Source organism: Canis lupus, chromosome 25 (genome assembly GCF_011100685.1).
Source record: "Canis lupus familiaris isolate Mischka breed German Shepherd chromosome 25, alternate assembly UU_Cfam_GSD_1.0, whole genome shotgun sequence".
Classification (NCBI taxonomy): domain Eukaryota; kingdom Metazoa; phylum Chordata; class Mammalia; order Carnivora; family Canidae; genus Canis; species Canis lupus.
The window spans coordinates 49,708,571-49,734,741 of NC_049246.1; the positions used below are offsets into that span (position 1 = coordinate 49,708,571).

At 57.3% G+C, this 26,171-nt stretch overlaps 1 protein-coding gene across 8 annotated transcripts in view; it reads right to left on the reverse strand.

The window, feature by feature from the left end:
* The window catches only part of HDAC4 (histone deacetylase 4), a 272,461-nt gene that overhangs the window by 111,117 nt on the left and 135,173 nt on the right, over positions 1 to 26,171 (reverse strand). For 3 of the 8 annotated variants that reach the window (XM_038574377.1, XM_038574378.1, XM_038574376.1), the window contains exon 1: positions 11,833 to 11,962. The exons of 4 other annotated variants lie outside the window; for them this stretch is intronic. In XM_038574377.1, the coding sequence (XP_038430305.1) occupies positions 11,833 to 11,947 (115 nt within the window). In that variant the 5' untranslated portion in view covers positions 11,948 to 11,962. Of the gene's footprint in view, positions 1 to 10,811; positions 11,012 to 11,832; positions 11,963 to 26,171 lie in introns of those variants that run through there. One more of the 8 variants, XM_038574384.1, reaches the window with a different exon arrangement.

A 26,171-nucleotide genomic window follows, 5' to 3' on the forward strand; every position in this document is an offset into this window, starting at 1 on the left:
GGCCAGGGCCTCTGGATTACGTCCTCCAGAGGGAAAGAACCTCCCGCTGGCCACCCCCCACCGGGGCACGTGCCCCCAGGGCACGGCGAGGAGGATGTCCAGGAGTCTCCCATGGCTGCCTCGACGCCCCCTCTCTCATTCACACCCCAGGGGGCGGGCGCGGGCCTGGCTTTCCCTGGTCCGCCCCAGAGCCCGTGACTGACCCACCTGCTCTCCAACTCCCAACCCCAAGGCCGCTTCTCTTGGCCGGTGCTTGGGGCCCGTGACCCTGGTCTGGGATACGCTGGGGCAGACCGGCCATCGAGGCGTGTTCTCTGTAACACTTCAGAACGTATCTCTGAACCAACTCTATTAAAAACCACAATCAGATACCATAATATGCCCAGAGAAATGAACAACTGTTCCATGATATCATCAAACAGCCACAGAGCATTTCCACGCTGTAGCGAGCTCACACATGTTTTGTAAACTTCGATCAAATCAAGACCCAAATAAGGCCGCACGCTGTGCTGGCTGACGCTCGCCTCCAATGCCTTCTCCGCTAAAGGTCTGCTCCTTCTCCCGCCGGCACCCCCTCCAGCTCACGGGCTACAGACACCGATCGTCCACCCCGTGGAGTCTGCCCTGCTCTGGACCTGGCGGGCCGCGCCTGGGCTGCAGGCTAACGTGGCCCCCCGGCCTGCGCGCCCGTGACCTGGACGCGGGGTCTGGAGGCGCCGTCAGAGTCAAGACCACCTCCGCGCACGGTTCCCCAGGTGCTCCAGGAGCTGCTGCGTCTCCACGTCTCTTGGGCCCTGACCGCTGCCGCGGCGAGGTCTTCGGAGGTGCGAGGTGGGCTTGCCCAGGGCCACCCTGGCCTCTGGATTCGCCACCTTATTTCTGTCATCAGGAAGGACCCCGAGGCAACTATCTTCTTACCCTGACAAACAGTTTTTAGAAGGAAGGCAGGGACACTGCCTGATTCTCTTCCTTTATTTGCCAATTTTCAAAAATAATGAGCAGTTTGCAGCATCCTCCAGATGTGAGCGATGGGAAGGGTTCTGTTTTTCAAGATCCAAGAAACAGGGCCCACTGCGGTTCCGCGTGGACGATGCTCTAACGTTCCCCCCTCCCTGACCGACGAGGGCCCCGGCGTGGCCCACGAGCCGCTCCGAAGCCGGCCGCAGCCCTCTGTTCTGCTGTGACGAGACGTGCCGGAAATCCTCACACGTTTTGGGATCAGCTGTTTGTCCAAGGAGAAGTGGGTCCCTTTAGTGGGAAGTGGTGTTTAGAGACCACAGCCTCGCGCTGCCCACGTGTCCTGTCTGGGCGAGCTCTGCTTGGGACCCATCTGTGTCTCTCCTGAGGTTTTTGTGAATTTCACAAGAAAAAATTTGTCACGTGCCTTCAACCTGCCATCTCGCCGTGGAACCTCAGAACGCAGAACCTATTAAAAATATCCTTCAAAAGGACTGCACCTACATGATCAAGTTCCATTCAAAATACTGATTTATACGGATTGTCACTTCCCCCAAAGCGTTCGTAACTGGATGACAACTCTTCTATTTAATGCTGTGCTGTGGGTGTGTGTGTGTGTGTGTGTGTGTAAAGGGGAGATGAGGTGTGGAAGTCAAGATTTTAAATGTAAGGATTTAAAAATATTCTGGAGGGAATGCATATAACGTAAGCTCCTACCTTGGCTCCGTATATAACTAAGCACATAGGTTATTTCTCTGTGCCTCACTGCGATGTATGCGTGCGATGCCAAGGAAAGAAACTTCTGTTAACAATTTACTGTACGCTCAAGTATGCCTGAAACATAAAAATAAAACAATTGTGGCACGAGAAAAGGCAATTTTGTTCTATATTGTTTTGTTTCCAATTGACATCTACATGTAAAGAAAGAACTATAATACAGGGAGGTATTGATGGATCGTGACAGATGTATATATACGGGATGGTTTTTAATCTGGTGTGGGGCAGGGAGAGAGCACGGCACGCAGGTCACATTGAGGCGACCCTTTGAAATGGTGTTTTTTGTGCATGTGATTTCCTTGCAGGGCTCTAGAAATCAAGCGGACACTCGTAGGCCCTGCTGTACCCCCTGCTTCTGCCTTCTGGCCAAGGAGGAGGTTGAGAACTCTTCCAAGTCAATGAGAAATATGGTGACCGCCCCACGTGCAGGTGGCACAGGACATCCCAGGGCAGAGCAAGCGTCCCCCTCCTCCTGCACCAGCAGGTGATCACAGGCCCCGTGGGCTGAGCCTGACCCGAGGCTGGACAAGCCACTCCCCGGGATGCTGCCCCCGTCGGGCGGCCGGGGGCCCTGAGTCCACGCGGCCTAAGCGTCGTGAACAGCGGACGCGGAGCCAGCGAGCTGTAGGGCACCCCGGGCGGCCGTCAGGCTGGGTGCACAGCTCACCCGAGAAGCCAGGGCTGCGGGTCAGCGCCCCCGACCGCACCCCCCACCGCCCCTGTGCCTCCGGCCTGGGCCTTGCTCACCTGGCTCATGACCCAGAGAGGTCTTCCCTGTAACTACTGGCTTGCTCGGTGCTCTCCGTGAACAACTCCTGCTCCTGAGAAGCTCCCGCCCCGCGAGGCGCCGCTCGAGGCTGACACAGGGCCGCAGAGGCGCAGCCCCCGCCCGGCGCCGGGAGGACACGTTAAAAAGTGCAGCAGAGCCACACATCGCCTGCCGGGCACAGGGATGACTCGGGAAACCTCTGATACGCTACCTTCAGCACGAAAGACAAAAGCTACAGTCGACACCGGGGTGTGTTCCCGTCCACGGTCTCTTTATCCCCCTACTTCGGCTTCCTGCCGGCTCGCGGCCTCCCTGGACCGTGTGCCCCCACACAGCACAGACTCTGGGCCACAGCCTCTGCCACCCTGCAGGGGTCGTCCCCACAGCTGGCGAGGGGCTCCCCGTGGCCTGGCTCCCTCGGGCCAGCCCCCACGCGGCCTCTCTGCTGTCTGCTGGCCCCAGGGAGACTGTTCCGGCAGGGAAGGCAAGCCGGCGGAGCTGGAGGAAGGGTTCGCCCTGCAAACACTGCCTTCCCGGCCACATCCCAGCAAACCACAGTGGGAGACATCGGGGCGGGAGGGAGGCTGCTTCTGGGAGCCAGCTCTGCGGTCTGCAGCCTCAGCAGCGGGGCGCCACTTCCAAGGAAGCTCAGAGAGACATCTACCCGGGGCCGCTGGGATGTCAGCTCACAGGACACCCAGTGGGGACACCTGGGCTCTCCAGGTGTCCACAGGCAGGTCAGAGTCTGCAGACACAAGGCCAGCATGCGCAGTTGGGAGCCGTGGTGACTGTGTGGACTCTGGGGCCCGGTGGCCTGGGAGGAGGCCCCTGGTAGCGACAGGACAGTTGCTCCCTGCAGGGCAATGCGGGCCAGTGTGCGCAGTGCTGGCACGTGGCTGGTGCTGCCTATGCCAGAGCCGGACGCCCCCAAGCCAGTCACCCACCATGGAGGCCGTGCAGCTGAGGCTGGCAGCCAAAGCGGGAAGGGCACCCGGGAGAGGTGTGCGCAGCTGGGCCCGCCCTGCCTCACGTGCTCCTGAGGCTGCGCCCCAAAACCTGGGCCCAGAAGGTGATTTTTTGCAGCGTGATAAAACGGGGTGGTCAGCAGGCCAGGAGCGAGGCCCAGGAGGGGGCCAGCGCAGCCCCAGGGGTGTGCCTGTCCGACCAGCATAGCCGAAGGGAGTCTGTGGAGAAGCACGAGGCACGGGGTGGCCCGCAGCCGGCTGGGCAGAGGTGAGGCCCCCACAACCCAGGCTCCGGGATTCTGCACGCAGGCCTGTTCTCCTCGGCACCAGCCATGCTGCAAATCTCGGGCTGGCAAGCACTGTCCTGGAGCGTCCAGTGGCCGGTGAGGGGGACAGGGACACCCTAGGGGGACGACTCTCTTCACGTGAGCGGGGACTTCACTTTTTATAATCAAGTTCTTTCTAGCAAACTCAACTGTAAAGGATCAAAACTTGTTGATCATGCACAGATTCTGGGACATTCCATTCTGTACTTTAACCAGCAGTGAAGAAGTGTGACTGGAAAGCATCATCATGATGGATTATGCTTCCAGGATCCCAAAGAAGGGACTACGGTGGTGTCTTTGCTTCTCCTAGATTTATGAATCAGTACAAGTTACTCGTTTTTTCAGCTGGAAGCTCTGTTAGAGAAACAGACGTGGGGGTTTAGAAACAAATAGACTGGAGTGGCCATCCCGGGACCACCTTCTTTAAAACTGGTGTAGGCACAGCGTGGGGGAGAGAGGCCTAGGTGCATGGGGGGAGACACACCAGCCCATCCTCGCACCACCCGCAACTGCATGTCACCTGAAGTCCCAGGAGTGCACGCACATCCAGAGTGGGACAGCCCAGTCCCGGCCAAGGCCGCCTCCCACAGCAGGCCCTGCCCCTGCCCAGGCCAGGCCTCCTGCTCTGCACACCTGCTGTGCTCATGGCTGCACAGGTGAGGGGTCCTGGGTACCCACACACCCAGAACCACAGGGTGACAGGAACAGGAGCCAGGAGCACTGGAGCTTGTCGGGGCCCCACACAGATGAGATGCACAGACTTTCTAAGGCAGAGGGAGAAAGGAATTCAGGCTCCTGCATGTCCTCAGAGCTGGGTGCTGACCCTGCAACAGCGGCCCCGGGTTAGGGCAGACCTCGCTCCCTGCAGCCCAGTCCCCCTCCTCCTCTGGGGAAGAAACATAAGGCTCCCGTGAGACGGGGGCAGGGGTGGAAGACAATGAAGAGAACAGAGCAGACCTCAGTCCTCTTAACATCTCGGTACAAATCTGAAGTCCAGTGATGCTGCCGCTCCCTTCCTCGCCCCTGCCACAACCCCACTGACTGCGCAAACTGCCCACTCCAGACCCCTCTCCCAGACACGGGTCACTGATGGCCCGGGACCGGCAGTCCTGCTGCCTGGGCTTCCCGCCTCCCAGCCAGGTAGGGCCACAGAGCTGCGGTCCCAGAAGTCCTGTTGCAGAGTGCGCTCCTAACTGCGAGCCTCCACTTAGGTCAGAGCTCTGCAGACCCAATATTTGAACACAGCTGGCTGAGAATTTTCCAGAACTGATGGGAGACATGAATCTGCAGACACAGAAAGCACAACCAAAGCAGGGGAAAACAAAACAAAACAAACAAATAATAAATTAAGATAATTTCAAAGTGGGACTGCAGATACCAAAGAAAATGTTCCAAACACCCTGAAATAGAAGAGCGAGTGTCCTACAGAGGGATGAGGTGGTGATCAAGAGATGGTGACCCACCCCTAAGCGCGAAGAGACAACTGTCCAGCTGTGCTTCCGTCCAGAGCGATGTGCGATACAGGAACTGTCTTCCAAGAACAAGCTCGGGACGCATGCAGACGTACATCCAGTTAGAAATGAGGATGGTTTGAGAATCAAACACGAAGACGACGGTGAAGACGAATCCCCAATAAACACTGTGCAAGATGGGAACGAACACAGCATCTAGCTGTGGCATCAGACTCGACGACAACGAAGTACTGGGTAAGGGGCAGGGAGGGGACCTGGCGAGAGTTGTTAGTGTTCTAGTTACTTCCATGGCTGAGCAGGCTAGAAACACTGATGCCTTCCAGAGCAGCGGGGGCCCGGAATCAATCAAAAACAATTTTAGGGAGAAAAAAAAAGAAATGTGGCCACTCACCACACACATCTCACGCACTCACTCCGCACGCCCACACCCCGCGCATGCACACACGGACAGCTGGGTAACTCCTGAGGGAAGAGCACTGCATCTAGAAAGTCTTTGCCAAAAATAATCACACCTGAATCTGATCAAACCTCTGGCTCTAACTACTAGCTTACAGGGAACACAGGTGACAGAGGTCTATTTAAAATGACAAGACAGGAGATGGATGAAATCAAGGAAAATTTAAAACATGGGAAAACTGGGATCCCTGGGTGGCGCAGCGGTTTAGGCGCCTGCCTTTGGCCCAGGGCGCGATCCTGGAGACCCGGGATCGAATCCCACATCAGGCTCCCGGTGCATGGAGCCTGCTTCTCCCTCTGCCTGTGTCTCTGCCTCTCTCTCTCTCTCTCTCTCTCTCTCTCTCTCTGTGACTATCATAAATAAATTTAAAAAATTTAAAAAAAAAAAAAAAAACATGGGAAAACTGCACAAGACAAGCCACTTCGTATCTTCAAAGATGAACTGCAAAGGTCAGAACAAAACAGACACAACAGGCGGAGGGAGAAGCTGTGGAGTCAGCCGGAGACTGTAGGAGACACACCCATCACCAGGTGTGAGTATTAACTGGACCCGGAGGCAAACAATACACTAAAAATACATATATATTCTACATACCGTCCAGACATAGAAACACTAGGTGAACATCTTAATTGTCAGTCTTGTCTAGATGGAAGGACGGCATCATAGGTACGCTTAATGCGGAGTCCCTGTCTTTCAAATGAGGCGACACGGTGACGGGGACTGAATTCAAATCAATCAGGAGGGCAGAGGTGGCAAGTAAGTGAAGGCACAGATAGAACACGGCCACGCGTCCGCGGCACCGCCCGGGATGACTGATGGCAATGGCTCCTTCTAGCATTTTCTGCACTTTCGAATGTATCTAAAATTTTCTGATACAAAGTAAATTTTTAAAAATTGCATCTCTAAACATGGGTCAAAGAAGAGATCATAACAGCCGTTTAAAAATAATTAACATGGGGACGCCTGGATGGCTCAGCGGTTGAGCATCTGCCTTAGCCTCAGGGCATGACCCTGGGGTCCTGGGATCGAGTCCTGCATCAGGGTCCCCGCAGGGAGCCTGCTTCTCCCTCTGCCTGTGTCTCTGTGTCTCTCGTGAATCATAAATCTTTTTTAAAAAATTAAAAATCGTTAACATGGAAAGAAAATGAAAAAGTACCTGTAATAAATTACGAGCTTCTCCTCTTATTGTACTAAGAAAAAAATCGACAGCTTTACATAGTCACATGTGACAATCATTAGCATGCAAACTAATAGGCTTGATTTATCTCTAAGATGTTAGAAAAAACAACACAAGAATAAATACAAGGAAAACAGACGGAAGGAGATCATAAGTCTATAAATGAAATGGAAAACAACCATTACATACATTCACGTGTTCCAACATGATACAAAAGTGGTTCTTTAAAAAGGCCAATAAAACAGACAAACTTCTGGTGAGAGTGGTTTAGAAAATGACAGAGAGCCACAAATTAACTGTGGAGATGGCAGACACTGAAAATATGACAAAATACAACAAACAACTTTCAGGCCATAAAGCAGACACATTTCTAGAAAAATAAAACTTTCCCAAATTGACAAAAAACAAAAAATAGAGTAACTCTATGATCACAAACTACATTGAATTGATACTTTACGATCTTCCCACAAGGATCATATTAGAGACCATATTGCCCACCTTTCGAATAACTGATCATTCAGTTTTAAAGAAAACTTCCAAGGAAACAGAAAAATAAAGATCACCCCTGAGCTCCTGCTATGAGGCTAGTAAGGACCTTGTCATGGAAACCAGGCAGAGACAACATAAAAAGTTACGGCCTCCGTCATGAACACAGCCACAAATATCCCAAATAAATTATTAGCAAGCTTAATCCAGCAGCCTATAAAAACAGATAAAAGATGAAAAGAAGTGGAATTTAAAATGAGAAATGCAACATCTGTACAGAACATCCATCAATGCGATTCACTACACTAATAACGATCACCTTGATCATCTTAATAATGAAAATAAGCACATTTATAAAATCCAGCAACTGCTCACATTATAAAAGCTCTCGGCAAAGTAAGAAGAAAAGGGAATTTCTTTAATCTGAAAAAGGGCATCTGTAGAGAAACCACAGCAAATACTGCTTTTAATGACGAACCTTGAACAAGACACGGCTCCAGCCAGAGAAAGCACAGGCAGTAACACCATGCACAGAAAAGTATGGGACCAAACCATCACGATCCGCACTCAGGCCTGCCCGTACGGAGCCCCCCGGCCCTCGGCCCCACAATGAATCACCGCGAAGCCAGCAGAACTTACAAGCTGACACGAGGTGCGAGGCGAGATCGACATGGGCAAACCGGCTGCACTTCAATATCATCCAACAAAGAATGAAGGCCTAATAGTTAAAGGAACACAAAGTACCAAAAATTTTATGGCTGAAAATTATAAAGGCCGTTCAGAAATATTTTCAACAGGCGGAGGACGCAGGAGAGATGGAGCAAGTTAGGGGCGAGAAGACTTACTGTCGTGGGGACGCGCACGCTCTGCAGGCTGAGCTGTGGGCGCGGCGCATGGGCCCCCGGGGCGGGCCCCGGGATCAAGGACGGGGCAGGAGGGACCCCGGAGCAGAGCAGGTGCCCCTGCCCGCAGCCCGCGCAGCCCGTCCCCGGGTGCGGCGACCCCGGACACTGCCGGGCGCAGGTGTCAACAGGACGGAAGCCGCCCCCACTCACCGCAGCCCAAAGTGAATTCTGCAGGAATTCAGGCTCAAACGTGGAAGGCAAAGCTCGAGAACAACTCAAGAGGCCAGAAGCGCCAACGCCCGGACAAGGTGGATCCGCCGGGCGACATTTCCAGGCAGGACTGCTGCTGTCGGACACCGTTTACCGGGGAGGCTGAGCCCTGGCGACGCTCGCGGGCCCTGCGCGGAGGCGCCCGAGGCCTCGGTCTCCGCCGGCCAAGGAGACGCTCCAGACCTCCAGCGGAGAATGGGGAAAGTGGAATAAGATGAACAGGCTTCTCAGGAAGGAGGGCTCCTGACGGCCGCGGCACCTGCGTGACCCAGGCGAGCCCGCAGGACACCACGAGCCCCCGGGGGCGCGGGAGCCGCCGGCGGCATGACGAGGAGGCCCTTCGGGGGTCACAGGCTTGCCCTCGGGAGGCCGAATCTGGGTCCTGGGACCCAGGAACTGCAGGCCCGAGTGTGGTCTCCGTACGTGGGAAATCCCTGCGCGTGGGCAAGAGCAGGGCCAGCCGCAGCCGTCCAAGGAGCCACCGGCAGAGCAGCACGGGGATGGACAGGGTGAGTCTGCTCAGCCAGACACACGCCCCGGAGCAAGAGGACGACAGGCCGCCGGTGCCCGTCCCGGTGCGACAGCACCGCTCCAGGCAGCGCACGCCTATGGCCCGCCTAGTTTCTCAAAGAAAGCCAGTCAGGGACAAACACTAAAGTGAGGACAGGGTGCGTCGGGTGCGGGCCGCGACTCCCCGCATCCCCTACTGGCCTCTGGGCAAGAGGCCCGGGGCCCCGGGGGCAGGTGAGCCGTGCAGAAACCCGCCCGGGACAGTGTCTCACTCCACTTTGCACCTGGAGTGATACACCCGGGGCTCTTGGGTCTCCTGGCGATAGAGGATGGACCGGCGTTCCCAAATCCTACCTCCCAGCCTTCTCAGGGACAGAGGGCACTTCACGTGTCAAGAAGGTTCACACGCGGTCCGGGTGGGTGCAGGTGGCGGGGAGGTGGGGCACGGGGCAAGGCCCTCCCCGGGGGACCGTGCTGGCCCCCTGCCCCCTGCAGGTGTCCCCAGCCTGGGCCCAGCCTCTCAGCCTCACCCCACCAATGCGGGGCCCCTTCCTATGGTAAAATGTCACCCCAAGGGGCGCAGGCGTTGGCTTGCTAAGACCTAGTTCTTGACGGGAGGGATGAAGGACTCCTGGGGCTACAGAGCCAGGACGAGGAAGCACGATGGCCCGACCCACTCACCCAGCTCCACTCGGCCACCGTCACTTCCTCACGGGAAACTTCGTCTTAAAGTCCATTTAAACTGACCTGTATGAATCAGTTTTAAATGAAAATTTCTGACGGGGAAATAACCATGTTTCCTCTGTCTTCCTTCTTTTCGTAGGATCAGCACAGATCTGCTGCCCTCCGGTACAAAATCCAGCTTCCAGAAAGCCAGGAGGACCGAATGCTCTGCCCTCCCGAGGGCCTGGCGCGGCCGCTTCTCCGGGAGTGCGACGGTCCCCCAGGATGGGCCAGGACCCCCCGACCCCCCCCCGGGCCGGCCCTGCGTGTGGATGAGGAGGTCGAAAGCTCAGAGCTTTCCCTTCCTGGACAGTACCTTTGGGGACACCTGCCTTCAAAGCATGTCCAGTCACGCTGCGTAACCTGAGCGAGGGGGCTGCCGGCCAGCGCAGGGCACCTGTGCTGGGCCTCCGTGGGGGCTGTGGGCCCTGACCCAGTGACCCGGCAGCTTGGGCTGCAAAAACCGCTTTGCGCCCCGGCGGACACTGGCCACACCCCGTCCCCAGGATCCAGCACGTTACCTGCCCCCCCGACCTGTACACCAGCTGCTCCCGCCACCGGAGTGGGAAGACGAGCAAACAAGGCGGTGGCGCCGTGCCCCGGTGAGAACCCGGTGGGGAGCGGGTGGGCCCCCTGGGGACGCCGAGCTCACACCCCGACCTGAGTACAGGCAGCCCGACCTCCTCAGCCTCCTGTTTCAAAGAAGTCATTTCACGGACTGCAGGGTCATTTCGAAAATAATCTCCTTGGCGGCTGAAAACCGCTCGTGCAGCCTCTGCCGGTTCCTAAAGTGACCACGGAAGGCGTGGGGGCGGACAGTTATCTGCTCCACGCAGATTTCAATTCTGAAGTCCGGCGACAGGGCTTTCTTAAGAAGAAATGGATGAAAGGGAATGCGAACTGAGATGTCGAGAATTTCTGCAGGATTATTAGGAGTCCAATTAATCTTTAACTTAGATTGTGAAAACACAAGGTTAAGAGGCCTTTCCACCCAGTCGCCGCCTGGCTGAGCCGAGGAGGGTTCGTTCTTGATTCTTGAAGAACGGCTTGTGAGGAACACGGGCTGCTGGCACTTACCCTCCTCCTCCGAAGACTCCACTCTGGGGACAGCCAAATGACCGAAATCCTTCCCAGGAGCAGATCGTGCGAGGAGACAAGAGCCGCAGGATTCTGGGAGCTGGGAAGGGGCCCGGCGATGCAGAGTGAAGAAGGACCCGGCCCGGAAGCCAGGACGGCCAGGGACCTCGGGGCCGGGGAGGCCGCGCTACGGGCAGCCTTTGACCCCACGGCCCGCCCGCCCCCCGCACGCAGGGACTCCCAGAGCAGCGCCGAGCGGAGGGCGGGAGCTGGGTGCTGGCCCGAGGCAGGAGCAGTGACAGCTGATACACTGCAGGCCGGAGTGCGGGGGCCGGGCCTGCGCCCCAGGGAGGAGCCGAGAGCCCAGGAGGGAAGGGCCAGGTCATGGCACCAGGGCCCGAGGAAGCGCCAGGCCCCTGCCCAGCGACCGGCCAGAGGACGGGTCCCGCCAACACACCCGCCCAGCTTCGTGGAGACTCACCCTTGGATACGGGCCGAACACTGAGGAAAGCCTCTACCGTGAAAAACAAAAAAGCGCCCTCTGCACAGCCCGCAGAAGTGCACTGTCTGCTGCCCCTCACACCCCACCCCCGAAAATGCAAGGGCTGGGAGGTGGCTGGGTGGCCCAGCTGCTCCCTATGCCCCCTGGCCCCGAACCCAGAAAAGTGCGGGGAACATGAAGGTGGCCCCGATGCTGAGGGAGGAGGAGGGAGGCAGGGCCTAGCACCGCTCAGCGGCCCCCAACCCACCAGAGAACATCCTTCGAAGTGCGGCCCAGGGGCAGACGAGGGTCCTAAGCACCCACAGCCAAGGGGACAGACGCTGCTCACTGGGCGCAAGTGCCGTGGACTCCTCCTCGGTGGGAGCTGATAAAGAACACGCTCCACCCGACACCCAAGTCCCCCGCCGCTGCCAGGCGCGCCTGAGGTGGGCCTCCTGCCCGCCGCCTCCAGCCAGCCACTGAAATGTGCCCCCCTCGGGCCCAGGCCCTCGAGGAGGAAGTCCCGCAGCCTGGGCTCACCTCCAGCAAGCCCGCGGGGGCACCTGCATGCTCCGGGGTCCTGGGGACCCACCCACTCTGTGGGCCACATAGTCACACCAGGCGTTTCTTCAGCTCTGAACGTGGCCAGAGCCATTTTGCCAGCTCTGGCGACAGTGGACGTGCTCACCCTGGAAAACCAGCCCAGGGACAGCCCACAGGCTCACACACTGAGCACATGAGTGCTGGCTGACGCCCAGCCTTCTGGAGCCTCTCCAGACAGTCCGCAGGGGACAGGCACAACAAGCCCCCAGACCCGCCCTCCACGGAGCGCACAGCCTGGAGGGGAGGCGACCACAAAGGAAACGAGTGCGTGAACCACGCAGCAAGCGGGACACACGGACACTGCTAACCGCCTGCTAATCCCCATTTAACCGATGTGCAAAACGGACAGGTGGGGAAGCAGAGCAATCTGCCCAGGTCACAGTGATAGGAAGCAGAAAAGCTGAGCCCGGGCTCCAGGAGCGCCACAAGGTCATCACGTGCATTCATCTCCTGTGGCTCTTCCTACACACTTAGTGGCTCCAAACAACACAGATTTATCCCACGGTTCTGGCGGCTCCAGGGGAGAATCTGCTCCCGGCCTTTCCCAGCCGCCAGGTCCCCCTGTCTTCAAAGCCATCAGTCACTGCAGCTGTACTCACGACTCCTTCTTCCACTCTGACCCTCCTGCCTCCCCATCTGAAGGACCCTTATGATTCCACTGGACCCACCTGGGTAATTCAAGATCATCATCCATCTCAAGATCCTTAATCACACCTACAAGGTCCCTTTGGCCACGTTAGGTCACATACTCACAGATTCTGAATTAAGGCGTGGACCTTTGGGTGTTGGGGGACACTACCTATGAACCAGACTCTGGCTTCTGGGCTGAGCTGGAACAGGGGGCTACAACAGAAGCAAGGAACAGGTGGGGAGGTGCCTGCGGGTTCTAGGTGCGAGCCAGTGGTGGCCGGGCTGCCGTCGTCACTGACGGAGAGGGGGAGTAGCCAAGCTCTACACATACTTAATAACTAACTTTACTGAGCACACGGCCTTTTACCCTTCAGAAATGCACAAGTCAGTGAATTTCTAGTAAATTTACCAAGATGTGCAAGCGTCACCTTGAACCCATGTTAGAACGTTTTCATCACTCAGAAGGGACTCCTCCTTCTGCGCATGCTTTGCCGGGCAGCTGATGGCATTTGCTAGTTGGGAGAATGGGCTATGGAGACAGGATTTCAAGGGCGAATCGGGGCTTCAGAGGATGGTGGAAGCACTGAGTCTGGGTTGGTACGGGCAACCAAGAGTCCAGTTTCAGACACTCAAGTCTGAGGTGCCTACTAAACACCCAGGCAAGGACCCAAAACAAGCAGCTGGCTCTTGAATGTGGAATCAGGCAAGATCTGGGCTAGAGCTAGAAATCTGAATGGGAGCAGAACCAAGATGCTGTTCTGGATTGTGAATGGATGAGATGGGGCCACTGAGATCGCCACGGGAGTCAACAAGAATGAGAAGGCATCCAAGGGCCCAGCCCTGGGGACACCTCAATGCTGAGGTATAGGGGAGATGAGATAATATCTGCCCAGGAGTTAAAGGATGAGGGGCCAGGACAGTGGACAGGTAACCGGAGCGTGTGGTTCTGGGACAAGGTACTTCTAGAAGGGGTTGGTGGACTGAGTCAATACTGGGGAAAGGCCACGCAAGATGAGGGCTAGAACATGGCATCCTGGGATTTGGCAAAAAGTCATCAATGAATATAGGGACCCTGTGCTGGGAACCAGGGGAAAACTGGATTATCTGTGAGATGCTACAGCCCCCGCCCCGGGTGGCAGGGGCACAGGGGGCAGGCACAGCCAAATCACACAAGCTTGTCTTGCCTACAGATGAACAACAGGCAGCATCAAAGACCAATGCCTCCTCGGGATCAGAAGCGGGTAAGGGCTCAAGAGGCAGGAAGACAAGTACCCATCCCCTCAACCCCATCTTTCTAGGTCAACACCACCAAGGGCAGTGACACTGGAAGACCCCCCTCCCAGCACAAACGTTGGAACTCTGTCCAGATCTCCACCCCACTCCCACCAACCAACACAGAACCAGGAACAAGAGCTCCAAACCAACCCCCGACCAGCAGCGGCAAGACAGTGCAGACCGGCCACCTGGCTGGACCAATGCCCTGGCACGAGGTGCTGGTGAAGGCAGCCACACTGCGGGCTGCACCAGCTCAGCACCATCTGGGTTCGTCAGAAACCACCATGAACCCACACGAGCCTCTCTGGATGGCAGCTGGAGAGGGAGAACTGAAGCCCCCGATGGATTGATACCTACTCCCTTGACCCAACTCATAGAAGCCGTGCCGTGTCCATATCATGCACTCAATTTTTAAAATTTATTTTTAATACATTAAAGCCTAATTTGCTTAACAAGTAAAACATATGGTCTTAAGTACTGACATCTATACACACACAGGCTCATAGGTCATGCAGTTTATGCATTTTAGTTAGGACCACGGTAGGCACAGCTTCCCTACTAGTAATCGCAGTAATTTCTACATCACATGTGTTTATGGACATACACGCACATACACTCACACTGAACATTCCAGTCAAGAATAGGAATGACATGGGGCCCCTGGGTGGCTTAGTCCGTGAAGCAACTGTCTCAGCTCAGGTCATGATCTCGGGGTCCTGGGATCGAGCCCCACAACGGGCTCTCTGCTCAGTGTGGGGTCTGCTTCTCCCTCTCCTCCCTGCTTGTGCTCTCTCTCTCTCAAATAAATAAAATCTTAAAAAAAAAAAAAAAAAAAAAAAAAAAGGAATGGCATGAATAAGCAGGCCACGCCAATGACCCTTCAATGATACTGCCACGTGGGGAGCACCCCAGGCTGCTGCGCTAGGTGCCTCGAGAGCTGTACGAGGTGCTCTGACACCCACACCTGCTGTGCCCTGGACCACAGCCAATCGACCTGAGGAAGTGGAGGCTTGCTCCGTCTAGCTTATGTTATGCTGTGGTGACCGTCCTGGGGGAGTGCTCGGCGGCCTGTCTTTGAGCAGTAGCCTCCGAAGCACAGCGTCTGAGGGGCTCCTTGGTGCAATGCCACTCTCCCTACTAGCGTGACACCCACCCTCCCTCTGCCCTTAAACTTCCTCCCCCTTGGGGTGACTTGCTCCCACCAGGACCAGATCAGGGAGGGCTGCACTGTCGCGGCCCCCACACAGGAAGGGGCGTGCAGCGGCCCAGCACTATACCCTGTGGGGTGACCGTCCCACACACGGGTTCAGTCCTGGGCAGCACTGTCCCGCAGGTAAGCAGCATCATCTCATGTTGTTCCCACCAGTAAGAAAGGTGGCTCCCTGCCCCCCACCTGCCTTACTCACAGGCCTTCCCAACAGGTGCCGACCTGCACATGAAGAAGGCTCTTTCTGGGCACCCCACATTGTCAAGAATTTCTAAATGCCCCAATCCCTGGTTTGGCAGACCAGAAGAAAGCAGCAGAAGGTATGTTTAAACAAGTATTCCATTTCATGACATTGCTCCCTCCTGCTAGCACAGGATCTCCAAAAGTGGTTCATTAAAAAGCCCTCCTCATGAAAACCAGACCCCCCCCCAGCAGCCCCAAGGACAGAATATTGGCGCAACCACCAGATACTCTACGGCCCGGGGCAGCAGCAGAGACCAGGGCGTCCTCAGCGAGGGTCCCCGGGCCTTGAAGTGAGACCCTGCTTCCAACCAGCTCCATGGGGCCCCAGAGGCACGGGGAGGTTTCCAGAAGCCTGATGAGCATAGTGCCTCTTCTCCTTGTAATGATGGCCACACTGACTGGGTCTCTAGACCCAACTTTTGGGAAGCTTTAGGTCAATGTAAAATTCCTTGGATTTGAAAAGGAAAGGACTGGAGGGTATTATGCTGAGTGAAATAAGTCAATCGGAGAAGGACAAACATTATATGGTCTCATTCATTTGGGGAATATAAATAATAGTGAAAGGGAATAGAGGGGAAGGGAGAAGAAATGGGTAGGAAATATCAGAAAGGGAGACAGAACATGGAAGACGACTAACTCTGGGAAACGAACTAGGGGTGGTGGAAGGGGAGGAGGGCAGGGGGTGCAGGTGACTCGGTGGCGGGCACTGAGGGGGGCACTTGACGGGATGAGCACTGGGTGTTATTCTGCATGTTGGCAAATTGAACACCAATAAAAAATAAATGTATTATTAAAAAAAAAAGGAAAGGGTAATCCAACAAACGATGGGGAAGAAACGCAACACATTCATTTTCGCACCTTTCTCAGCAATAAACCAATACCGTTCCAAGGGGAGTAAGTCAATAAATGGTAGTGATGATTGTTACTTACATGGTATGAAGAGAATTACCAGAACCAAAAATGACACCACCACTAACGAAACCACAGAGAGAAGGGAAGGGGTCGGAGACGGTGCAGTGTGCGGATTTATCTGTCATGGCATCAACAGATACTGCTTAAAGCTGCCGCGCCAAGAAACAGCTCTTTATTTAAATATGTGAACTTACAAAAGGTCCCATAATAAGATCTAAAGAGAGGACACAGCCTTACACATGGCCAGAAGGACAACACAACTACACACAGTGAACCACAGAGGTGGCCACAGAAAGCCCATGTACGCGAAGTGGCAAGAATCGAAGCATTTAATTCAGAAAACAGAACATAGAATTGGATGGAAAAACACAAAGCCAAACACATTCATTGTGCCACCAAATGTAAATGGGATATATTTCCTCAAAATTGATCAGATTGGGTAAAAAACAATATATTGTGTACACAGAAGGCAGCCAGAGGTACAAGACTCAATCTGAACCCCCTCCCCCCAAAAAAATGCATGACAGGTGAAGAGTAAGAGAAAGAAATCGAAGGTGAAAACACTGGTATTGGAAGATTTAATCCAAAGCAAATGAGAAGTAAGGTGGAGGCCCATTTTGTAAGTCTAATAAGGTGTAGGATTTACCACGAGAACACGGCCACCGTGGGGATGTGTGTGAGCAGGGGACACACGGAAACCTGCGCAGACATGGACACAAAGACAGTCCTGGCGGGGGGTGTGGGCTCGCTCCCGCACATGGAGGACACCCGCGACAGGAAACACAAGCACACGGGGGGCTGGGTAAGACAACTAACGCTTCAGCATGATTCGCTTCAAACTCTGCATCATGAAAGAACGTATGCTTTCTGCTCAAGCCCCCACGGGACAGTCACAGAAATCAGTGCCACGAGGAGAACACAGAACATTTCCAAACACACGCAAAAAAAAAAAAAAAAAAAAAAAAACACACGGTACAGACAATAATCCCTGAGCGCACGGCCACGGAAAGGACAATTAACAAAGCACGCTGAAACAGAAAACAAAAACTATAGGAATACTAAGCCCTTTTCTTGTAAATATTCAAAAAACTCAACATGAAGATGATGAAAATGTGAAAAAAAAAAGGAAAATGAACAACATTGTGGATCGAGAATTCCAGGGGCTGCCTGAAGTCGAGCTCAGAAAGTAATTCATAGTCTTACGCACTTAAGCAATTAAAAAAAAAAAAAAAAGGAATCGAAACAAATAAATTAGGCAGTGGACTCAAAAAGTCAGAAAAAGAACCGGAAAATTAAACCATATGCTGTTCAAGGAAGAAGAGGAGGAAGATCATGCAGATTACTGAAGTTCTAGGAGTTACTGATTCGGGGCACAGAAACTCGGGAGAACGGAGGAGGGTGGCGCGCGGGGGGCAGTGAGCGGGCCGCACAGACCCGGTGCTCTCAGGGGAGGGGGCGCAGCGCGGTCCCGCTGAGCAACGCTTCAGGAACTGGACCCAGCATTTCGGCAAAACAAAACAAAACAAACAACGCTGTTGTTCTGGGAATCTGCAATGGTGCGCAGAGCCACGGAGGAATGCGGTCGACACCCACGCACCCAGCTTCAACAAGGATCAACATTTGCCGTCGTGTTTCATCTGTTAAGATGCAGTTTTCCCCTGTAATTCCACGGAATAAAATAACCTTGAACTGGCAAAAGACGGAAAAACGGTCGAGGCACGTATTTTTGAAAAAGTTTCTTCTCGTTAATGACTATGAGTTTTAAAAACAATGACATTCAGCGACGTTGCAAAGACCGCGCAGCCACGTCCCACGTCCCCCTCGGCCGAGCCCGCCCTCGGCTGCCGGCGGCGTGAAAACCTCACGCGGAAGGACGGCTACTTCCACGTCTGTCGGTACCGTCAGGGGTCGCTGGGAACGCGTGATGAACGTCCGAGTGTCGTTTTCAGGCCCGACCCTGCATGGCCCGTGCAGCCTGGCTCGATTCTCTACTGCTGAGCATCTTCTCAAAAACGTCCCAGGGAGTGACAAGCTCAAAGCCCCGAAGTCACCGCGGATCCCCAAGAACCGACCCCTCCCGTAACAGATGGCCCGGGTGGTGTTTTCCTCAGAGGAATAGCTGCGTCCGCCACGCAGAAAGCCTTGCTGCGACACGCGTTCCAAATCTGACTCTACGGAAAACCCAATTACTTCAGCACAGGCTGCCGTCGGGGGGCCCCGTGACCCCTCCTCGCAAGGCCTTGGAGGGACACCACCTTGCCACCAGGAATCCTCGTGCGCGAACGCTCGCGGCCTCTCACTTTGGTTTTCCGGGTCTTCGCGACAGCCCGTGATGTTATTTTAATGGCATCTCGTGTGCATAAGTCCCCGTGCGCTGGCTGTACCGGCGAGGGTTCTATCTGGAGGGAGCAAAACCATCTGGACTCTTGGGCTCTGCGAGTTAACGATGAAGCAAGTGTTAGGTTCTCCCCCACTCCCTATTCCAGAACTATCCTTAAAGCTCTTTAGAAAACCCTTTTGATGTTTCTAATTTTTCTGTATCCTGCAGGAAGAAAAACTGCTTTTTGGAAATATTTGCAAGCTCAAATTGAGCAAGAGCTGTAAATAAAAACCTGGCGTACAGTTGGGGACTTGGCTTCCAAGAAGTGCACAAATGTACTTCCGGGAAGCTATAAATAGACCCAGGCCTCGCCCCGGGCAAAAGATGGTGAAATGTCCGTACATCCTCGGGGACAAACGTGCCTGTTAAAGCAAACGGGGCTTCCCGAAGGGAGTGACGGCTGCAGTGATGCACCTGATGGCGGCGGTCACAGCGTCCTGGCATGTGTCACGGGGCGAGTGCTCCGGGATCACGCGCGCACGAGGCAAGAGCACAGCGCACCCGCCCATGGCCATGCCTGAGACCCCCGCCCTCCTCCCCCTGCCCCCCGCCCCCCGAGGCCCGGGACGGAGGGTGCTCCTGCAAGGTGCTGGCGGCTGCCCAGGTGACCCAGCCGGCCGGTGTGCACGCGCGGGATCCGTGTGTCCCCAGGCACACAGGCTGCCCCCTGCCCCCCGCCGCGCTGCCTCCCTCACCCGCCCCACAGCCCGGGCTCGGCCGCGCTCACACCGGCACACACCACGACTTCTCAGAAAGCCACTGGACTACCCTAAATTCGGCGGATAAAAACCCAGCATTTCCAAGAGGCAAGGGGTCGTCGTGGTGGAGGAAGGTCGCAGGGCGCGAGGACAGCGGCGGCCGATCCGGGAGGCCGAGGTCACGGCGCGCGGAGAAACGCCCCCCCCCCCACCCCTCGGGCTTCCCTCGCCACACCTGCGAGCGTCGGCGCACGCGTCCCCGGACAGCGGGAACGGCAGGCCAGGATTACCCAACACCCACAGATGAAATATTTAAAAATAGAAGGTGTTTCTTCCACTTGGCAGAAGGAGCCGAGGGCAGCGGTGAGGCCGCGGGAGGTGGGGCTGCACTTCCCGGGGCGCTGGGCCCCTCCAGCAGGAGCCCCCGGCAGCACCGTGCACCCCACCTGACCCCAGGCGCCCCGCCCCACACACCCGACAGGGAACGCAGGCAGCTTCCGGGGGGATCCCGGGCAGGGGGCCGCCCAGTAGGAGGCTAAGACGTGGGGCTTCAGTGTGTGTGGGGGTGGGGCGGGGGCGGGGGTTCAGACTCCGCCAGTCTAGACGGCGGACATCCAGCCCCTTACTGGAGTGTAACCGGGGCCGTTCTCGTGGGGAGGACGAGGCCCAGCCGCGCGAGGTGCGGCATGAAGGCAGGGGACAGGCAGGGACAGCGCCCTGCTGCCGCCGTTATCCCCACGACCGCTGGCGACCTGGTGCCGTGGTGCAGGCCTGCTGCCAGCGTGGGGATGCGCCCTGGCTGTCACCGCAGATCGAGGGCCCCGGGGAGGCGGTGACACCACGAAGTACGACGTGGTGAAAATGCACCAGTAACCGCAAGCGAAAAGCGTCTACATAAAGCTCTCGGACAACGTCTGCCCTATAGACACAGGCGACTTGCGCCGTCCGGCCCGGCCTCCGCTGCGCCCCACGTCGGGGGTCACGCTCACAGCCGCCCTCTCCACATCTCCAGTCCGCACGGCCAGGACCAGACCTCACCTTCCCCCGTGGGGGCTGCGTCCAGGTCCCCCCTAAACTCACGGCAACCCCACCGTCCACGGGCCAGAGCCCAAACCCTGGGGTCACGCCTGCACCCCCGGTTCGTCCCACCTCCTTCCAGTGCTTCCAGAATCTGAACCAGGCTTGCCATGCGCACGGTCTCCCCTGCTTGCCCAGGCTCCAGGCTCCCTGTCCCTCACCCTGCCCCGAGGGTCCACCACCGCCAGTGTGTGCAGCATGAGCTGCGGGGTGTCACTCCTCCGCTCAGAGCCCCCAGAGCTCTCCACTCCTCGGAGGGCCAAGCAGGGTGGCTGCAAGCCCTGGGTGACCCGCAACAGCCCCAGCCTCAGCCCCAGCCAGGGACGCTCCTCCTCGCCCGCCTCCGGGCTGGCCGGAGCCCCCTCCAGCCGCTCACCGCCAGCAAGGCCTGACCCGCTCCTCCTGTGCCGGGGGTCAGCTACCGCCGTGGCACCTCCACCAGGCCAAGTCCCGCATCCCTGACTCCTGCCCCTGCTTCCTGGTGACACGGTTCACTCGCTGTGGCGCTGGCCGCCGTCTCCCCGGGGTGACCCGAGCTCAGCAACGAGGAGGGGTCTCTGTTTCGTTGGCAAGTACACGTAACCCGAGGGCCTGGGGCAGAGCCTGGCGCCTGGAGTCCCACAGAGGATGGCACGAGGGAGTGAGCGGGTGCAGCGAGCCTTCCCTGGCCACTTGGCTGACGACGGTGGACACCACGCCACGAGGACGCCCGTCTGTGCTCGCGCTTGTCCCTGGCAGCACCTCCGACCCCCCGCCCCAGCGAGCTGGAGTCGGCAAGCACACGGGGAACCCAGCGCCCCCGCACAGAACACAACGTCCTCGGGCATGTACTGAAGACTCGCGGACCCCGACCAGAGAGCAAGACTCCACGAACCTCACGGCCCGCTCGTCTCTCACCCCGAGACACCAGGTGAGAATCAGTAACGAGACTGCATACCTTCAGACGAAGAACGCTTCTAAATACCACAGTTTTTCCGAGAAAACAGGACCATCAGGCAAAATTTAAAGAGGCTACAAATTAAACACTTCAAATTAGAACTCACCAAAAGCGCCTGTGCCCTCAGAGACGCGTGTAACCGAGTGTGCGGCCATCAAAAGGAAGAAAGGTTAAAAATGAATGTGCCCAACGTTCAACCTACAGGTTTAGAGCACGAATATGTGATTGATGCCCCCAAAGAGCAGGAGGCGATGGGACAGGAGGTACCGTGCACCAGAGACCCCAGAGGCACAGGCCGGTCTCTGAAGGACACTGAGCACACAGAGCTGACGCCGCGACACAGCGCTCTCGGCCCCAATGCCCCGGACCCACCCGTCCCCCAGGATTCTCATGCAAACGTCCAGGCTCCTGCCACCCCCAGGGTGCCTGTGCCGTGGGGCTGGCCCGGGAGCAGGTCCCTGGGTCCCCTCGTGGTCCTGCCCTGAGCCCGGCCGTGCACAGGAGGCCCAGGATCGCCAGCCCCTTCCCTGACGGCTCCAGACAACAGCAGCCAGCGGCCACCTGCTGCCTCCCGCCCGCTCTGGGCCACTCGGGAGGCCTGGGGGTGCAGAGGGTCGGGTTTGGGTGCACAGCACGCCGGGCGGTCGGCACTGCTCTGAGGCTCCAGACACGGGGACTCCTTCAGACGAGGCGGCGGCCGTGTGGCTGAAATGCGCAGTAGACCGACCGCTGGACGCCAAACCCTGTCCCGACCAGACAGTCCCAGCAGGACGTGGGCACAGCCCCTCCCCGGCCCCGGCTGGAGGCACCTGGAGACCCGTGAAGGGTCCGCGGATGCTCTGGGCCCGTTGCCGTCCCGCTGCACTGCCCAGACGTGCGGGACGGAAAGCCGGTGAGGAAAGACGTCCCCGGTCCGTCCTGGGCGTGTGTCTGCGATGGGGGACACCTCCTGTCACACCCCACCCCCTTCCTGCCACCTAATCACCACCTCCCGACATCCCCGGGGACGGTAAGGGGTGCCGTCCACACAGCCCGCGGGGTCACTGCCACCATCACTGCGTCCAGCTGGTCCCAGGCGCTCGGGCTTGGGGGACATTTCTCCGACGCCCCAAAGGCCCCGCGGGGCCGCGGCCAGCGCACCCTGGCTTTCCCACCGCCCTATTCCCTGCTCCAGGCCACGGTCAGCTCTTCGTCGTCCCGCAGGCCGACGGCAACAGCAACAATAGAGTTTAACGGGCTGGAACGACACGCTAACCTCCGCCCAGGGAGGAGCAAGACACGGAAAGACCCCGGAGGGGCTGCCGCCAGCGGAGTGGGCCTCGGCCGCGGCAGTGGGGGTGCGCCCGGGGGAGGCAGGAGCACCACCGTTTATCCTGCCCCCCAGGGCCCAGTAAAACTGTACGGATGGCTTAAAAAAATCACCAGCACAAACGCAGACAAAATGCAAATAGGAGAGAGAACAAAGGTGTCAAAGCCAGAGAGAGCGCGGCTGGAGGGTGCCTGCCTCACGAGGTGCATAAACCAAACCCCACCCAACGGCGGGGACTCCGCAGTTGGCAGCAGCAGCTCGCACAGCTGGAGAAGCCGGGGGCTCGGTCCCCGGACAGGTGAGGTGCTGGGTGGGCGTCCCCACACCCGGACGGCCCCCGGGAGGGCGGGGGCCCCGTCACACAGCGCGGAGAACGGGGGGCACGGGCTGGGGGGCCCGGGGGGGGGCAGGCCTGGGCGGATGTTTGCAGGCCGCCCCCGGGTGGGGAGGGTGGACAGGGAGCGCGCAGGCCGGCGCAGGGCAGCGGCCTGTGTCCAGAACCACCTCCCGGAAGTGCCGCCGAGGCCCCGCGCACGGCTCCTCACACGCACTGCACACGTGCACGACTCCGGTCCGCGGACGCAGCTGCAATGACCCCGGGGCTCTGCTCACGCAGGCTCTCAGGTGAACCGGGTGGAGGCAGGGCCGGGGAAAAACTCGCAACATTTATTTAGACTGAAATAATCAAACCGTGGGAATTCTCTCCATTTTTCAAACTGCAGGATTTTGCTTTGTATCTTTCTGTTCTAGATTTCTTTTTTCCTCCAAAATTGAAAGCAAACAAGCAAGCAGAAGAGCACAGCAGGCCCCCCGTGCCACTGGGGCACACGCGCATCCAGCACGGCAGATGTGCATGGTGTGCCCCCTGTCCCCGCGCCCCCCTGCGTCTACGGCCGGATGGGGCCGATCCTGCAGCACCGCCTCCCGCCTGAGCCAGGCTGGGCGAGTCCAGGTGACGACGGCACCAGAGGAGGGTGGTCGGTGTCCGGCCATCCCCGACTGGCACTTCAGCAGGATCCTTGACTGTCCCACGGCGAGCCCAGAGGCCCCAGCCTCACACACACACACGCTCATGCACACGCGGGGCAGCAAGTGTGAAGTATTACCAGGAGGCCGTGGTTCCCAGGGGCACCTGCTGGGTGAGGTATCTATCGCCTCGGTGCCAATAAGGGAGATTTTCGGGCGCTTTCCCAGGGTCACTCAGGGGGGTCTCCTATGCCTCATATTTGCATTTCCCTCCCCAGATGCATTTTCTCTCATCGAAACCAAACAACAGGACACGAAACATGCCTGGGGGGCAGAGAAGCTTCTAGCCTCAAGCAGCTCCTGCTCCAAAATTCAGGACAGCGCAGCGGCCAGACACCCTCTAAGATGTGGGAATCCACGGCAAGCACCACACCTCACTTTCTGTCTTAGTTCTCTAGAGTTTCGGCAGTTTCTTCAAGGGTCCAGAATTTTCTTTTAAAAACTGCACCTTTGTTACAGAGCCTCAAAACGCACCCTCCAGCCTAACTGACCAACACGTGTGTTAGGGGCACAGGCCGGCAGGGCGATCCATGCTGCCTGCACCCTGTACCGAGGAACGTGCCGGAGCCTCCCGGGCCACAGCTCCCAGCCTTGGGGTGGGCGCCCCGTGCCCTTTGGGTCACTGATGCAGGCTCTTCCCAGCAGCACAGAGCAGAGGGGGGTCTTGGCCCATAATTTACAAGCTTGGGGTCCTGAGGGCGCTCGAGCCTCGAGGACCCCCGTCCCTCCTTGTGAGGCGGACGTGCTCAGGGCAGCAAGGGCACTCGGCCGCTGTCTCGGGTACACGCGTGACGGGCGGCAGCCCCCCTGCAGCCCACGCGGTTCACAGTGCTGAATACACGCGTCCTGTTTTCATTCAAGCCCCACTTTCCCCACTTTGCGCCCGGATGACGGAGGCATTATTCTCCAAGCCCTTCTCCCAGTCAAGGCTGCTGAGCGTCTACACTGTGCGGTGCTGAGGGAGCCCCCCTCCAGCTCTAGAAGCTAACACCCAACACGTTCGGTACGACGTCTCTCTTCCGCAATAAACACGCATCGTTTTTAGAATCAGAGAGAAACGTCTGCTACTCCAAATAAATGACAACGATTCACAAATGCGTGTCTTATGGGTCTTCCACATCCCCTATAACCCAGGCACCTGCTCAGGTGGGTGTGTGATCCCGGGGCACTTCTCGCTCCCCGAGATGCTCGCCTCTCCCCCTCTCACTGGGCTGATGCCGTGGCTTCCGCAGGACTCCGGCCCGGCCACTGGGCCTGCACCTCAAGTCCCCACCCGGGGAGGGGAACAGGTGCAGCCGCGTCCATGACCGAGCTACTGCACCGGAACGGGATGCTGGACGTGCAGTAACCGTAAGGAGACCTGTCGTACCCGAGTGGCACGGCGGGCAACGGCCGTACGGTCTCTCTTTCGTGATGCAACTATTTCACAATTACGGATTTTAAATCAAGAAAAAGGAAACAAAAAGAGGGAAAGGCTTGTTTACATAGAAGAAGTGATGTTGGGGGGTGGGGGGGACGTTAAGAAATCAGAATCAACCCAAACTAAATAGCATTTTGGCTTTTTCCTTCTACAATGGACTCTTCGAGCGTGAGAGGTCATTCGTGCCTGAATTATTCCGCGCCTCAATCCCAGATGGCACAGAAACGAAAGACAGAACAGTGCTCTTCTATCGGAAGTGAGACTTTAGAAGGAGTCAGGGCATTTCAAGGCAGCCGGGACGAGGGAGCACCGGGCCGAGGACGCCGCCATTCCCAGCAGCGGGGAGCGCCAGTCCCGAGGAGCACAGGCCCCCACGCGGGCCGCGGAGTCATCCCTGCAGATGACAGACGTGTGTCGGTTTGTTTTCACGCCGCCGAGCGGCACAAGGGTGCTTCAGATTAAGATCGACGGTTAGGAAATCCGCCAGGGTCAACTGGGGTTGGCAGGGACGTTATGGGAGAATGTTTCTGCTCCGGCCGTGACAATATGGTTGTCAAGAAGTTTTCGTATTAACTTCCAGATCCTATTTTCCGGTGGAACGTAGTTGGCAGGGGTTGGGATGCGGAGCACGGAGGGGTGAAGAAGGAAGGCCTTTCGCTTCAGCAGCTTCGGAAGCACACCTCGGCGTGCAAGCTTCGCGAGCGGCGTCCCCCGCCGACCACCCGTGCACGCGCCTCCGCCCTCGCAGGCTGCCCGTGGGCACGGCTTCTACGACACCGACCACCAGTGACGCAAAAAAACACAGCGCGACAGCTGAAAACACAGCATCATCCGACTCTGGCTAATGGGAAGCTGGCTACCAGGAAGTTAAGGGACCTGCTTGAATTTCATGGGGGCACACTCCCCACGACACCACTCCTCAGGCTGGGTGGGCCCCGCAAAGGAGAAGAGGTGAGAGGGCCCATGGGGACTGTCCAGGACCCTCACAGCTACGTCACACGCCGTCCTCAGCGTCTGTCAACGGGACGTGAAGAGATGACATCCCCGCAGGAGCTACTAAAAATCAGACATATTTTTGATCCTTCTAAGAATCCTGCATCATTATCCCCAAGTCCGGAATGAGTGATCAGCCTGAGGCCACGGCCACTGGGTCAGCAGGTCC